This window comes from Schistocerca cancellata, chromosome 1 (assembly GCF_023864275.1).
Source record: "Schistocerca cancellata isolate TAMUIC-IGC-003103 chromosome 1, iqSchCanc2.1, whole genome shotgun sequence".
Taxonomy (NCBI): domain Eukaryota; kingdom Metazoa; phylum Arthropoda; class Insecta; order Orthoptera; family Acrididae; genus Schistocerca; species Schistocerca cancellata.
This window is the reverse complement of record NC_064626.1, coordinates 243,676,988-243,694,523: the sequence shown is the minus strand read 5'-3', so window position 1 is coordinate 243,694,523 and position 17,536 is coordinate 243,676,988. Positions and strand designations below refer to the sequence as shown.

Below are 17,536 nucleotides of genomic sequence, written 5' to 3'. Positions count from 1 at the left end.
ATTCAGAAGACATAATTTTTTCAACCAGTCTTTCAGTATGGCAACAAATGTGTAACAGTAAACACTGGGATACTGTCTCCTCTCCTGGTCACCAACCTTGCACCCAAATGAAGCCGTGGTGTTTCTTAACAAAATGATTAGGTTTTTGTCTAAAAGTTAGCTCTATATAAGAAAGAAAACTCCAGGCTGGAATATCAACAATGTAAGGAAAAAATTGATTGCTACTTACCGTAAAGATGACATGTAAGTTGCAGACAGGCACAATTGAAAGACATTTACATATTAGCTTTCAGTTACAGCCTACATCCAAAAAAGAAACGCATGCCATTCATTCACACAGGCAAATCACACTTTATGCACATATGACCGCCAACTCTGGGAGCTCGGTTGAGAGAGAGAGAGAGAGAGAGAGAGAGAGAGAGAGATTGGGGGGGGGGGGGGGAGGGTGCAGGCGCGCGCTCCTGTGTTAGTGTTAGCTGAACTATTTACATACAGAGGTACAAGGCAATTAAGCCTGACAGATCAAGAATGTTACTAAACAGCCACCATTACATGGAGACAATTTCTGAACCAAGGATCACATACAAAAATTCTTAGTACATAAAGTTATTGTTTTCTAACAGTTACCAAATGCAGAATATTGAAATTAAGTGCCATCAGAATGATGAATGTACAATTTTTCCAAGATTTTCACAGATGGGAGTAATGTGTCACAAGAAAACTGAACATAATAAACAGAAACTGATTTCATTTTAGAATACAGGATTCAATTTTTCTGTTTTTAGTGCAGTTTTTATTTGCACTCTTTGTGAAAAAAACACTGTTATTCAATGCAGCAGAAAAGTCTGGCTTTTGAGAGATGACATATGATTGTGATTCACTGTAGCAAACATTTGGCTATGGCAAGCCCCTGTGGCAAATTTCGCTACACTGAGCAACAACCCCACCACTGCCATGGTGCACCATGGCAAATTTCACTCACCAAGGAATTGCGTCAGTGTAGGGAACATCTAATTGATGAAATATGTCAAAAAAAAGACATTTTTAATTTTTATCTTGGCTGTGTTGTTATATGTATGAACTATTTCTGACAGATATGTGTAGACTTTTCATGTCATCAAAGCTTCTGATGTCAAATAATGCGAACTATTTTCAGGCATTTACTTAAATATATTTAACATGATCACAGTTTGAAATAAACATATAACATTTTACATTGTCATTATTGCAAGTCTTTATACATTAGATGTCTCTACATCAATTCACATTAAAGTAAGTGAGCAATGATGAATACAGCTGAAATGTACAACAGAATTAATACGCAAAGATAGTAACTCTGGTATTGGTGTAACTGCATACAGAAGTAGCACCACTGGTGTTAGATATATATTCGTAAAACACAAGGAATTAAACAAGAAAGGAAGGAAATGAAAAAAGAAATTATTGATGTCAGTTACAACAAGTAACTCCAAATACTCTTCAATACATTCATCCTGCTTATGCTGCAGTCTCTAATAACAATCAGAAACCTCATTAAAAATTGTGTAGTTATTTCATATGTTGATGCTGTCATGAAGAGTATCTTCTATCAATAATTAATACTGTAAACGGGATAAAATTCAAATAAAGAGTCTAACTATAATGTGGATAAAGAACACTCAAACTATTTTTCACTGATCTAAGCAGACCAATGAGTTCCGTAAAGTAATTCATTTTCTGTACAATGCAAACACATCCTTCAGGAATGGTTGCATACTACAAATCAGTCTTATCACAACTGTCTAACATGTGCAGTTTATTTTCTTAGATTTCCACTGACCCAACAACTGAAGTTTTTTTTATGCAGTGAATGACATATCATTAACCATTATGATTTCAAGAACAAAAGTAAACATTTCATTTACATTTTCAATGTGAAAAGAGTGTTTCTTTTTGTTCTTCTATCAAGACTTGCCAACCGCTAATCGAGAATTCAAATAATGTCAGGATAATTTTAGTAATGTTATGAACAATTTGTGTGGAACACCAATTAATGTTTGTACTTTACAAACAAAATACTACTAATTACCTTGATAAAATCACATATTTAAATAAAAACGAATTTCAAATAGCAGTTCACAACTGACAACTGCAGTCTTTCAAATGTGTGGATTCTAGTTATAAAATGTACATTATTTATAAAATCAAAAGTAAATTCTGAACCATATCCTGAATATTTTGTACTTTAAGGAAAGAAATTGTGATGCAAAATATACACAAACACATGTAACTTATCAAAAGAGTTTATCAAAAGTGTTCATTACTTCACTTAGTGCCTTTACTAAAGTTTCTTCTACTTGACTAGAATTCTGTCTGCTACTAGAAGTCACCTGGCTTGAATTATGTGAGCCATACCTGTCATTTCTCACAGGACTCAATACTTCTCTGGCAGTATTAGAGGCTGCTAATGACTGTGGTTCTGGAAGTACTACCATTGTATCTCCTGTATCACATGGTATGCTTGGTATTTGTGGTCCTTGTGAGGAGAAGCCATGATACTCTGCTGTTAACACCGGTTTTATCGGAGAAGGAAGAAGGCCCCCAGTCGGAGATTCAGTGCTGTCTAAGAGCGATGAAGCTGATTCGTCAACAGGTTTTGTTTCAATAGGTAAAGTCACATCAGCTTTAGGAGAAGTGCGTGAAACAGGATCATCAGCACAGCTATTTTCTGTACTGAGATCTGAAATATCAATGTCATAATTAACTGATGCTAATCCTTGGACAAAACTCAAACTCTCCTGGGCAGCAAAGATCTCATCTGGTGTTGCCAGTCCATTGAGGCCATCAGAAAACCCAAACCCTGGAGAAGGTGAAGAAAGGTAGTCATAAGATGTAGAAGCAGGAATAGAATCTGTTAAAAACAACTCTGCTTCTTGAATTGGTAATTTCTTATCAGTTAAACACTGTGTTTCATCGGTTTTCTTTGGAAGCTCAGTTTTTAGAGCAACAACCTGCAAATCAGAATGGGCATATTAAACATTGAAAGAAATGACTGAACAGTGTATGCAATCACTAAATGAAAATGACAAAACGATATACTAAACCTGTGGAGTAATTGGTGGGGGCAAGGCCTGGCATGTTGGATCATCCGAGTCAATATTGGTTGGAGTCTTCCTTGGGCGAATTTTGAGAGGCGTGCGTGCCAGAACAGCTTCAACTTTCACAGTCACTTCATTCTTGAAAGAAAGAAAAAAAAAGCAGGAATGTTCTTATTCTTCAAAAGTAATTTCACTATCATAAAGATAAAAAAATGCAGAAACTACTTTTTGTGGCAAAATGATATATGAGAATCTGCATCCAGATTACATAAATCAAACTATTTTGCTTAGTTTGTAGTTGTTATCCAGCACATCACCAAGAATGTGAGCCAATGCCTGTACTGATGCATAAAAACAATAATGCACTGAAGTCATTCAGTGTGAGTGTGAGTGTGAGTGTGAGTGTGTGTGTGTGTGGGGGGGGGGGGTTGTTTTGAATATTTTTTACCATCAGCACATCTTTTTTATTTTAGTCATAATTACATAATATGATGACAATAATAACCATGTATGCACCATTAAACTACTGATCAAATAGCAGAGATGCTTAGCAGGTGAAAGGCACACAGAAAGGGCAATAACTTCATAAGTTTCCAAATAAAGTCCTTGTTTAGACCTATCACTGTAGCTCACTGTCCTTTCCTACATGTCTCCCTGCTGTTAAAGACCTATTCTATTTAATGAATGGCTGCTGATAAGAACTATATTCCATTGCTGGTTTTACACCGATTTATTAATTTATTATCTACAGTTGTGTTGCTCTGATCACACACCATTAATGGTAAATGTATAGATTATTGGGTTGGTGCATAAGTTCATAGCATTTTTCCATAAGTTTAAAAAACACAACTGATAAACATAATAGAGGCTCTAGCCATCAATAATATATTCTCCTTCACTATTTACTACAGTCTGCCAATGCTGGAGTAATTTTTCAATTCCACGACTCCAAAAATCATGTGGTTCTGAGGCAAAGAACTCATTGAGCCATGTTTGTAGTACATTTTCATGTGGACAGGAAGTTCCTAGAAGGTTGTTTGATAGAGCAGAAAAGGTGAAAACCTGAGAGCAAGATCGGATGAATAGTGTGGATGTGGAATGACTTCCCAACTCAATTCAGTATAGTGTTTTTTTGTCAGTCAAGCAGAATGCAGGCACACTTATTGTTGAGTAGCATCACTTCACAGTCTTCCTGGTTGTTGGTCTTGGACTACGGTGGCAAGATGTCTCAGTTGTTAATAAAAAATGTCAGTAATTATGGTTACACCTTTGGAAAAGCAATTTGTAGTACACCACATCATCACTGTTCCACCTGATGCATAACATTATCTTTTGTGGATGTGCGCAGGTCTTTGTATAGGGAGCTGCTGCTTTGTTTGGGCTCAACCAGTCCTTCCTTTTCTTTATGTAAGCATAAAGACACCATTTCTTGTCACCAGTAATGATACATGATACAAATGATGTGTTGTTCACTAGTCAATTGATGATGAGCTAGCAGAAATGCACATATGACTACCCACTGATTTCTGTAATTTTGGCTCAGAACATGCAGTAGGAATAAACCCAATTATTTAATCTTCCCCGTTGCATGCAAATGTTGCATGATGGTCAAATGATCACAGTTCATCACATTTGCCAGTTCTTGAGTATACTGACGTGGATCATTGTGGATTAATGCCTTTAAACAATCTTCTTCAAATCCCAAAGGTATTCCTGAATGTGGAGAATTCTAATGTCAAAATGATCACCCTCAAAATGTGAAAAGCATTTTTTTTGCCATGCTCTGTCCAATGACTTTATCCCCATACATGGTGCAAATTTTCCTAGCTGCCTCCACAGCTGTCACCCTTCTGTTGAACTCAAACAAAAGAATATGTCAGAAATGTTACAATTTCTCCACATGGCACTCCATTTTCTATCATCCACAGCACCACTCACTCCCTCCAAATGACCAAAAAAACAACATGTGAACTCAAACAGCAACAATAGACTATAAACAGAAAAGACAATCAAGAAATAAAACCACAGACACTGGAATACCAATATGCAACACGCAAATACTATAAACTTATGCACCAACCTAATATTATGAGGATCTGATACACTTTCTCTTACAGAAAACACAGTATCAAAGTAACACAATCAATATCAACTGCTTGGGCAAGAGTAATATAAGCATATCACAGAAGAATCACATACATATAAAAATAATTATATCAGAAATTTACCTTAGAATTATATATTTTCTCTTTAAGTTCTGCTATTCCCTTCATAAGACTTTCATGCCTTGTTCTTAAATCTTCCAACATTGCCAAGTTCTCATACATTAAATGCATTCCCTGCAACAGAAATACCATGGAGCTTCACAAAGTTTTAACATTATAGGCTGAAATTGACTTTACTCATCATCTTCCATGTTACTCTTATAAATAATGAAATTATCATAATAAATTGAAGCACAGAGTGTCCAATACAACTACTAGTTACTATATGCGAGTGTAAATAAATTTTCAGTGGCCACACTATTACTAATTTTTAATATCTAGCAAGAAGCTATGAATAATTCTGAGATATCCAGGTGCTACAACTAGTACATCTCAATTCACATTCAGCAAGAACAAAAGAAAAGAAGACAGAAGAAAAATTTATGCACCTCTCTCTTGCATCAAGATATCACAGTAACCAGTTTTGGTTGGTACCAGGTTACCTTCCATTAGGAACATGGGCGCATTCAATGACTTTCAAATGATACAGCACAGCAATCAGTCATCCTTTTCTTGCAGGTTTTATTTGGCAAATCTAGATTTTGGCTAGTGCCTAGTCGTTATCAATGCACCATTTCATAGTAGAAATGCATGTTCTAGTGTGTCAGTCTCCTGTTGTTCAGGCTTCAGTCACAGTTCGTTCAAGACTGCAGTATACACAGTATATTGTATATAGCAGTCATTTAAAAGTCTTGATTGGTTTAACACTGCTCTGCTTGTGTTTTCCTTCTTCTCTGTATAAACACTTGATCCAATACCCAAAATCAAATCGGCAAAAACAATTAGGGTTCTGAAAGAGTACCTTTACATAATGTAAAGATATGCTTTTAACTCATCCATAAAAGGACATACTCTGACGTACAATATATTTCTTTATCCCATTAAGGTATATCATGAGGACGTATATTATTCATCAATATTTACAGTAGCAGTGTTCACAAAGAAGTTTCAGGGGAATTCTTCTGTGTGTTTAACTGTGATAGGGTGTGATAAAATTACCAAACTTCCAACTACACTACTCAAAAGAATTAGGAAAACATGACTTTTGGCATCTGCCATACTGCACTGAGCATTAATTGAGGACCAGGTATGTTACTCTTTGAAAATCATCTTATAAAGCAATTGACGTGTCTGGGTCAAAGCACGAGGTCAAAATAGCTCAATTCAGTTATGTACGAGGGTTGTAAAAAATGTTCAAATGTGTGTGAATTCCTAAGGGACCAAACAGCTGAGGTCATCGGTCCCTCGACTTACACACTACTTAAACTAACTTATGCTAAGAACAACACACACACCCATGCCTGAGGGAGGACTCGAACCTCCAGCAGGAGGGGTCACGGAATCAGTGACATGGTACCTCTAACCACACAGCCACTCCGTGCGGCTATGAGGGTTGTACCAAATGTAAGGTTCTCATATTTTTTTACAAATAGAAAAAAATGTTTATTGTTATTAATTTACACACTGTTGAAAAGCTTACACTTTTGTCTATTTTTCAATATAGTCTCCATTTTTTTTCAACGCACTTTTGAAGACGGTGCTCCAGCTTTTTTGTTCCTAAGTTGAAGAAGTCTCCCTCCAAACCATTGAGGGAGCATGTGACCTCTGCTCAGACTTCATTGTCACTCTTGAAGTGTTTGCCACCTAAGTGTTCCTTTAGCTTGGTAAAGAGGTGATAATTGCTGGTGACTAAGTCCACGCTGTACAGGGGATGGGGTGTAACAGTCCACCCAAATTCCTTCAAAAGCTCATGTTTGATGAGTGATGTGAGGTAGAGCGTTCTCAAGAAGAAGCACTACTCCCTCCTTCAGACGTACTCTCTGGCGATTCTGGATTGCACATCGGAGTTTAGTCAATGTTTCACAATACCTGTCTGAGTTTATTGTTGTCCCAGGTTGCATAAAATCAATGAGGAGTAACCCCTTCCAATTCCATAACACAGTCGCCATAACATTTCCTGCCAACTGCGTTTGTTTGAATTTCTTTGGTGGCGGTGAACCAGAGTGACGCCACTGAAGAGAGAGAGTTGTTTTGTTTCAGGGTGTAATGAAACACTCACGTTTCATCTCCCATGACAATAGAGTCCCACAACTTCTCCTTGTTGCCCCCCCCCCCCCCCCCCACACACACACACACACATTGCTGAAGAAACTTGCGAGCACAGTCAAGACATTGCTCCTTGTGTCTGTCAGTCAGCATCTGGGAGACCCAGTAAGCACACACCTTGAGACAACCCAACGTTTCTGTTAAAGTTCTTTCAATTGTGCCATGGGAAGCTTCACGGATGCGTTCAACAATTTCGCAGACAGTGACCCTCCATTCTTTGAGCAGCTCACTGTTGATCTTCTGGACAATCACATCTAAAACCAGCGATCTTCCACTCCGTTCTTCATGGTGAACTTCTGTGCAACCTTCAGCAAAGGCCCTGCACCATTTGTGGACGTGCTGAATGGGCATGCATTCTTCACCATAAACTACAGTCAGTTGCCGATAAATCTCCATGGGCGGCAACTTCCTTGCATGGAGAAACTGGATTACTGCTCGAGCCTCGCACTTAGTGGGAGCGGCGATCAACACTTCCAGCTTTGATGGCTGCCAAGCCAACTCTGAGTGACATAGCGAATCGCGTACGGGCGGGCTCGAGAGTGGGGGAACCACTGTGCATGGCACTATTGTCAGATTTATCCTAGCACCTTCCCTTGAGGCTGTAGCTCAGTGGGAACCTTACTTTTGTTCCAACCCTTGTAGTTTCACCTAAAAGACAATGTTTAATCACTTACAATTAAAACTTCAATGACTTTAGAAACAGTTTTCCTTCAAAAAATTCAATTTAAAATATGTACTTCCATTATAAAATGTAATTATCCATTGTACATAAAACCAAAATTTTGCTCAACTTTTATTCTGGTATTTGTATTGAGAATTATGTTTATGTATCTCTTTAGTCTTATCCTTACATCACACCATTTCAATCAATATCTATTGAATATGATTTGCATGCGAACAAAAACGAGTTGTCCAGATTTTTATTTCGATTCACTAAATCTTCGATAAAATTAGCCTTCAGTGTAATTTGAAATTATATAAAACACAATTTAAGTTAAATGCTGTGTTGTAATTATGACATATAAAGCCACCTTAACGAAAGAAGCTGCCTCAGTTGGAGGTGGGATGAATATCAGCAGAGAGTGCCGGCCAAATGATGAGAGAGAGAGGTTGTGGTTGGTCCGACAACGTGTCACTTCAGATGAAAATGTATTTTCATTTTAAATAATGGTATTGTGGCAACACTGATATAGTCATACTGGAGCAATGCATATATGTTTTTTGTTCTGAAAATATAGAATAAATGAAATAAAATCTGCAAAATTTTTGTTTGCTATTCAAACCGCAGTTGTACCTCAGACATCAAATAATGCTTGGGACCTGAAACTGTGGATGAAATGACATCAACTACAGTAAATATATCATTGATAATTGTGAATCTCAATATCTACTTATGGGGGCTAGATTAAATGTCAGAAAAAAAACATAAAACTATGAGAAGATTTGCTGGTCAATATATACCTTCAGGAGGCAAAACTTTTAGTACTGTCACTAGCCACACATCAATGTGCATTAAACTATCCTATCTTTCATTTAGTTACTTTGTCAGAGAGTATCAAACCATCAGTTCTTTCCTTGAAGACAATGGAGGAAAATGTTGGAGAAGGACAAAGAAGAAGGGCATCTCACATTGATCCCCAAGATCTGGGGGACTCACCTCTTGTGAGGACAGAGGAAAAACAAAAACAAAAGGGGGGGGGGGGGGAGAGATATTGTATAGGGTACAAGGTAGACAGTACAATGCTTTGTGCCAGCTACAGTCAAGATATGATGGAGACATAGTATAAGGTAACTAAGGATTAACAGGAAGAGAAACTAAATGAACTAGGAAGGAAGAGATGGAGATGTGGCAAAATAAAAAAAAAAAAAAAAACAAAAAAAATAGAAAAGAGAGAGAGAGTCAGCAATAAAGAAAACAGTTAAATAAGATATATAGAAATAATTAGCAACCAGTTGTATAAAAGAAATTTAATTTCTTGACCACTCTCAGACACCTAGTGTCCTTCTTGCTCTTATCAGTGAGCATCAACAATATGATACATGCAGCATGTTGCTGTGGTCCTAAAAAATACAATAGCAATAATTAATACAAAAATGAAACCATTAATACAATAAGAGCTCATAAATGCTTACACGTGGTTCACAGCACCTGTGCAAAAATTATATAAATGAACCAAGCAACAAGTTTAGACATCATGCCAGCACTGGAGCTAATCAGCTTGGCCAGTTCTGGCATGATGTCTGCACTTTTTATTTGACTTCTTTATATCATTTCTGCATAGGCACTGTTAACCACATGTAAGCATTTACAAGCTCTTGTTGTATTAATGGAGTCATTTTTATAATACTTATTGCTCTTGTATTTTTTCAGGACAACAGCAATATCCTGCATGCAGTGTTTGTGGATTGTCAGTTGACAACCCATTATTCAATAAAGCGAACAGAAAATAAATGAGGTCCAGATGAGGAAAGGTGGGAAAAGATGCAATCAGTGATGGCAGCAATTTTGCAAATCAATAGAGAGTATAATCAGAAGAATGAAGTAATGTTACAAAAAGTTGACCGGAAGAATGAAGAAAGGTTTCAGAAGGTATTACAAGAACAAGGCTGTCATTCAAAGAAAGAGTTACAGGAGTTTACAGAAGAGATGAAGAGAGAATACAATTGAAGAAATAACAAATTGCAGCAAAACCTGACAACTCTGAGAAGATGGGCAAGATGGATAGAAGGTGACAAGTAACATTGAGGATGATGTTAAGAAGTCAAGGAAGAATTGGAGGGGAAGATCCAAGACACTGAGAGACATTTTGGGCACCACATCGAAAGGTTGACACAGAAGCAACAGCAGTGTGATGCTGCTATTCAGGGACTAGCCTCTAAGTGAGACGAACTGGCTGTAAATATAAAGAATGCTAAAGCAGTGTGAAGTAGAGAAAATAACCATAAGATTACACAGGATATGCAGCATTTACCGGCAGTAATCCAACAACTAGAAACGAAAACTGATGAAATTGATAAGAAGATTGTTAGTGAGGAGTTAGCAGTGGGGGAGAGTAGAGTTATTAAGGTGGTGAATGGTGATAACAAGTACACCCAGGTTCATGTAGGACAAAGATTTAAACCTAAGGGAACCTTGCACTCAATGATATTTACGAAATGGTTGAAGGGCATCTTCCCTGAATGTTTCAAGGATGAAGACAAGATGTAATTTGCGACAGATAGAATGGAGGATGAAGTATTCATATGGGGGATGAAGAAGAAGGACTAAATTAACAGTTATGATCAATTTGAAGGAGTCATCAGTGTGCAATGATGGAAGACCTACTACATCGCAAGGCACTTAAAACTGAAGAGGTACGCTGAGGGAGTTTGTTGAACATTTGTGGGAATTGAATGGAACTTTAGAGCAGTCATTAAAAGTGGATATAATTATGTCTGCCATTAAGAGAAGGTTGAGAAGAAGAATGAAAGAGATCTTATAGAAGAAGAATGGTTCAAATGGTTCTGAGCACTATGGGACTTAACATCTGTGGTCATCAGTCCCCTAGAACTTAGAACTACTTAAACCTAACTAACCTAAGGACATCACACACATCCATGCCCGAGGCAGGATTCGAACCTGCGACCGTAGCAGTCGCGCGGTTTCGGACTGAGCGCCTAGAAGAAGAATGAAAGAGATCTTATCAGTAAGCCTGATCAAGGATATGGATGCACTGATGGAGGTACCTGAGCAGTTAGAATCAACACATCTGCAGGAAGACAGTCAAATGTACAAGCAAAACCAAGGAGGAGATAACTGCCGAGGAAATCGCTCTGATAACCAACCATCCCACAGAGGAAGGGAGGTGGTCATGGCTACAGAAACCAAGAACATGGTTGTCAATTTTACAACAGTTCCAGAAGAGATGAGGATTTGAGGAATGATGAGAGGGGAGATGGTAGACTGAGGGATAGAGGTAACCTAAATTAAAGGACTGGCCAAGAGCATAGTGAACAGGCAGCTCTTTTGTCTGTATACTGAGGGGCAATTGGTATGCTCCCACCTGAGTGAGATTTTTCTTCCTTTTTCAAGTCTCGCTCATCTACCATTTTTCCTGTCCTTTGATTTAAGAGGTTTTTAGGCATTAATTTGTCGGACAATCAGCAATCCTGGCAAGTACTAAGAAGCAATTAACAAAATAGTAGGACTTATTCATTATGTCAATAAATAGATTTAATAGTGGTTATTCAGATATCATCTAGAATATACACTCCTGGAAATGGAAAAAAGAACACATTGACACCGGTGTGTCAGACCCACCATACTTGCTCCGGACACTGCGAGAGGGCTGTACAAGCAATGATCACACGCACGGCACAGCGGACACACCAGGAACCGCGGTGTTGGCCGTCGAATGGCGCTAGCTGCGCAGCATTTGTGCACCGCCGCCGTCAGTGTCAGCCAGTTTGCCGTGGCATACGGAGCTCCATCGCAGTCTTTAACACTGGTAGCATGCCGCGACAGTGTGGACGTGAACCGTATGTGCAGTTGACGGACTTTGAGCGAGGTCGTATAGTGGGCATGCGGGAGGCCGGGTGGACGTACCGCCGAATTGCTCAACACGTGGGGCGTGAGGTCTCCACAGTACATCGATGTTGTCGCCAGTGGTCGGCGGAAGGTGCACGTGCCCGTCGACCTGGGACCGGACCGCAGTGACGCACGGATGCACGCCAAGACCGTAGGATCCTACGCAGTGCCGTAGGGGACCGCACCGCCACTTCCCAGCAAATTAGGGACACTGTTGCTCCTGGAGTATCGGCGACGACCATTCGCAACCGTCTCCATGAAGCTGGGCTACGGTCCCGCACACCGTTAGGCCGTCTTCCGCTCACGCCCCAACATCGTGCAGCCCGCCTCCAGTGGTGTCGCGACAGGCGTGAATGGAGGGACGAATGGAGACGTGTCGTCTTCAGCGATGAGAGTCGCTTCTGCCTTGGTGCCAATGATGGTCGTATGCGTGTTTGGCGCCGTGCAGGTGAGCACCACAATCAGGACTGCATACGACCGAGGCACACAGGGCCAACACCCGGCATCATGGTGTGGGGAGCGATCTCCTACACTGGCCGTACACCACTGGTGATCATCGAGGGGACACTGAATAGTGCACGGTACATCCAAACCGTCATCGAACCCATCGTTCTACCATTCCTAGACCGGCAAGGGAACTTGCTGTTCCAACAGGACAATGCACGTCCGCATGTATCCCGTGCCACCCAACGTGCTCTAGAAGGTGTAAGTCAACTACCCTGGCCAGCAAGATCTCCGGATCTGTCCCCCATTGAGCATGTTTGGGACTGGATGAAGCGTCGTCTCACGCGGTCTGCACGTCCAGCACGAACGCTGGTCCAACTGAGGCGCCAGGTGGAAATGGCATGGCAAGCCGTTCCACAGGACTACATCCAGCATCTCTACGATCGTCTCCATGGGAGAATAGCAGCCTGCATTGCTGCGAAAGGTGGATATACACTGTACTAGTGCCGACATTGTGCATGCTCTGTTGCCTGTGTCTATGTGCCTGTGGTTCTGTCAGTGTGATCATGTGATGTATCTGACCCCAGGAATGTGTCAATAAAGTTTCCCCTTCCTGGGACAATGAATTCACGGTGTTCTTATTTCAATAATACAAGATAAATATGAACTATTGAAGAAGTCGTGTTTTATGTAATTGTTTGGAAGTTAAATTACAAAAATAGTAATACCAGACCTGAAGGTAAACATCCGTTTAAATATAGAAAAGAGATAATTAGTATCAGTTAGGAATTATAGCTAAACAACAGCTGATAGGTATTGTCAATAGGAGAATGTGTGTAGGGGCATGTAGCTGATAAGTAATAGTCAATGCAAATGATACTGAGATACAGAGAGAAGTAGTGTTATGATGTTATAAAATTAATGAAGTTTGTAATATGCATGGAATTAATGGAGCATTGTGGAGTTTTGTGTTTTTTATGGAGACTAATGAAAATGATTAGTGGATGACGAAGGAATGTGGATTTGACGTACATTTGAAATCAAACAATGGGAAATCCCCAATGGAATAATGATAGTATTTTGAAAAGTGAAGTTGCTACTCACCATACAGCTGAGATGCCATGTCACAGAAAGGCACAACAAACAAAGCTTATGGCCAAAGAGGCGTTCATCAGAAAAGACAACCTACACACACACACACACACACACACACACACACACACACACGACCACACGACCACAGTCTCTGGCTGCCTGAATTGAGATGTTGAGTTGAGGTAGGTACGTATATGTTCATGGAGATTTATATAAGGTGTAAGACATATGGAATATGAAGTACAGGTGATGTCTGAATGTCATATATGTTCACACGAGTAATCCTATTTATATCAGTACGCATTTAAAGGTTGTAATGATGAACAATGTATGATTCAGTGATCTAATTAGCTGTTGAGGTTGATAATTTATGTTATCAGGTTGAGTGCAAAGGTAGAATGCCTCTAGGCAGTCAATGATGAGAATGGATATTTCAAATGTTGAATCTATGTAACAAAAGGTATTCACCATTCTATGTGCAATGTTAATAACAACTGTTCAAATTCAGAAAAATAGCTTAGGACAGAGTAATACAGCCATCTATTTGGAAACCGGTTCTGAGACAATCACGTTAAAGACAGACTTACACTCGCATAATCTGGTAAGAAGTAAGGCACTGCAATTATTTGTATTATTTATAATATTTGTTTAATATCTTTTGTGTTACTTGAGTGTTACAGATCGAGAATAGTCAATGGTTAGAGGTATTTCCTCTCCTCCTTGTGTGGCGCAGAACTGAGGTGAAGTGTTTTCGGATGGTAAGCCCTACTGAACAGACAGCAAACTCAAGGGGGCACCCGAAATAAAGTTAATAAGAGTTTTTGTACTGTGTTATGTAATAGATACTTAGAATTTCACACTAACTGTTGAAGAGAGAAATTTATTGTACATTATGTATGGAATTTGTCCTCCAACTGCAAAGTCTTTTCGGGTGGGGATGTAAGGGGTCTGCAGCCCCTTATGTACAGAGAAATGTAGTTTTGCCTCACACAACTCAATGTAGGCTTGATATCAAAATCAAGTGCCAGACAGATACAGCAACTGGTAGTAAGTGCAGTGCTGGGAGTGAACAGGGAGAAGTTGCTATAAGTAAGCAGGACATGGTGTAATGGCAGAAAGCCACCATAATACATATATTCAACTGAGCATGTCCCTGATGCCACAGGTTGATTCTCAGCAATTTAGCAATGAAGACTATAGAGTTTATTTTGAAGTGTTTATTGAAATACCTACATTGTTCTCTCATTATGCATTTTGTGCCAACTGCACCAGCCACCTATAATTGGACTGAAGTGAAGATTATGATGTGTTTGTGTTAATTATTGCAACAGTGTGGAAAGATATCAAAGAGCAACCGTATTAAGTTTAACCATCATTAAATTGTAAGGCGAAGGGAGCAACTGCCTCACATTTGTGTAAAATCAAGAAATATAACACTTAATTACAATGGAACACCATAGTTATTATTGTTACAATATAATCTTATTGATTGTGTTAATGCATTATTCAGTCCTCGAAACGCTGATACCAAACAACTCCCACAGCAGTACTAGCCAATCAGCTCATTCTTAGGACTTGGTCAGTATAACTCATTTATTAGACTGCTACTTGGTGATTAATGATATCCAAACCAACCAGCAAAGTTTCAATTTTCCCTTGACTATCCCTGAAATGAGAACCTCTCCCCCCCTGACATCCTCCCCACATCACAAACTGTCACTGTCCTAACCTCCGAAAGACTGTTGTCAAACCATACGACATTCCCAGATTACCCCTGCAGTCACTTCTGCACTGAAACCTGCACCATGCATCCACCATTACCACCAACTCCAGCCAAAACAACAATATATCCTAAAGTATCAGAGGCAGAGAAACTTACAAAATCATGCAAGTTGTTTACAAACTAACTTGTGTCCACTGTACAATGTTTTATATACGAACATTCACCACTAAACTGGTAGAGCACACTAATGGCCATAGAAGAACTGTCCACCTTGAGGATACCCATTACCCAGTAGCTGAACATGCTCTATGGCATAAATGTACAGGACTGAGTGCCTGCTACACTATACAGGCCATTTGAATCCTCTAACTTGATAGTAGTTTGCCTCAACTCTGGAGATGATGATGTTGCCCTCTAACATATCCTCACATCTTGGCACCATCAGGGACTTGCCTGTGTTGACATATGACTGTCATAATATTTATTTCATTACTTTTTATTGGTTTTACTTTCTCATCTTCATTCTCTTCCCCCATTTCTCATGATTTCCCCCCATCTCCTCCTAGAAGTTAATTGTACTATTCATTTTATTTTTCATCCTCTTAATCCACCATTACTTCTCATTCTGTCATATCTGGATTGAATCTGGCACAGTGTTTCACTGTACTATCTTAGGACCTAGCATCCTCTCTGACAGCTCTCATTTCGTCATGGCCTCCCTCTGTTCTCAAAACAGGTGGCTCACACTCATCCTCAGGCCTTACTTTTTAACCTCCCTCAGCCTAACCCCCTATCCTCCCCAAGGAAGGTACTAACAGTTCAAAAGGCTACAATATTTTTGTGTGATTTTATATTTGTCTTTTGGCAGTACTTAATGCTTTGCCCCTGAAGCTATGTACTAACGAGCATTTCTGTTTCATCATTTTATATTTTTCTCAGATGAATTTTAATTTTGATACAACAAATAAACAGGAGGTAAATCTCAGTGTCTAATAAAAATGGTCATTGTGTGCCACCACCAAGGATAAAACGCATGTATATAAGTCCATTTCTAGGTACCTGCATATTAATGCAGAATGATTTAATTTATAACTTAGGAGAGAATAATGACAGTATTATGGAAAGGATAGACTGCTAGACTGTTACTCACCATACAGAGAAGATACTGAGTCACAGACAGGCACAACAAAAAGACTGCTATACATTTGAGCTTTCAACCGAAAGTTTAACTTGAAAACACACACACACACACACACACGTGACCACTGTCTCTGGCCACTGGGGCATGCTGCAGTATGCCCCAGTGGGCAGAGACAGTGTGTGTGTGTGTGTGTGTGTGTGTGTGTGTGTGTGTGTGTGTGTGTGTGTGTGCGCGCTTTAGGAGGAGGCCTTTTGGCCAAACTCAAATATGTAGCAGTCTTTTTGTCATGCCTGTTTGTGACTCAGTGTCTACTTTATACAGTGAGTAACAATCTATCCTTTTCATAATACTATCATTAATTTAGAATTTCATTTTTTTGATTAACCCATTAGCGCCGTGTGTTGCCATATGGCAATGTTGGTAACACTTTTTTAAAATCGTTGTTTCCACGACATCAACGAAGTGAGTGTGTTGGCAGCACTGGATTCCTTTCTGCAAGACTGTAAAGATCACTACAATGCAATAGTTTTAACAATACATTTAAATTCTGCAGCGTAAGCAGTGTTGTAAGTCGTCGTTTGCTGAATGACGAAGAAAAATGGAGTATAAGTTCGAGTAAGTATGTTTTACACAGTAACTTACAATATATAATTTGGTTTTTTTAGTATGGTTGTGCTTTAAATACTCAAATATATATTCTTTGGAGGTTACTGCTTGCTGTGAAGTAAATTATGTCCATTTGGGCTGTTTGAACGTCATTGTTGTCATATGGCAACGCTAGGCGCTTGTACTCAGTAAAAGGACGAATTTTCTCTTTTTAGTTTTAGAAGAGGTTTCTCGCTTGCTGGGGTGCTGGAGATTCTTTATAATGACGATACTGAAGGTGATGTGTTTGTTGAACCCCCAGATTCGAATGTAGACACAGATGAAGATTTGGGAAATGAACATGTTGGCGGATATTCTGCCGTCGGTACCATAAGAGAAAACAGAATTCCTAAGGACTGTCCACTGGAAAACAAAAAATTATTTCCCAAGAAAGATCAGGGATATTTTGAGACAGCAATAGAGAAGAATGATGGATTATTGTATGTGTGGCGGCTGGACAACTCAGTTGTCACA

General features: G+C 39.3%; 1 protein-coding gene across 1 annotated transcript in view; it reads right to left on the bottom strand.

The window, feature by feature from the left end:
* Positions 1-454: 454 nt before the first annotated feature.
* The window catches only part of LOC126170135 (rab5 GDP/GTP exchange factor), an 82,620-nt gene continuing 65,538 nt past the window's right edge, over positions 455-17,536 (bottom strand). The window contains exons 9-11 of the mRNA XM_049920699.1: positions 5,306-5,416; positions 3,084-3,215; positions 455-2,990 (exon numbers count right to left, since the gene is read on the bottom strand). Coding sequence (XP_049776656.1) covers positions 2,274-2,990; positions 3,084-3,215; positions 5,306-5,416 — 960 coding nt within the window. The 3' untranslated portion in view covers positions 455-2,273. The remainder of the gene's footprint in view (positions 2,991-3,083; positions 3,216-5,305; positions 5,417-17,536) is intronic.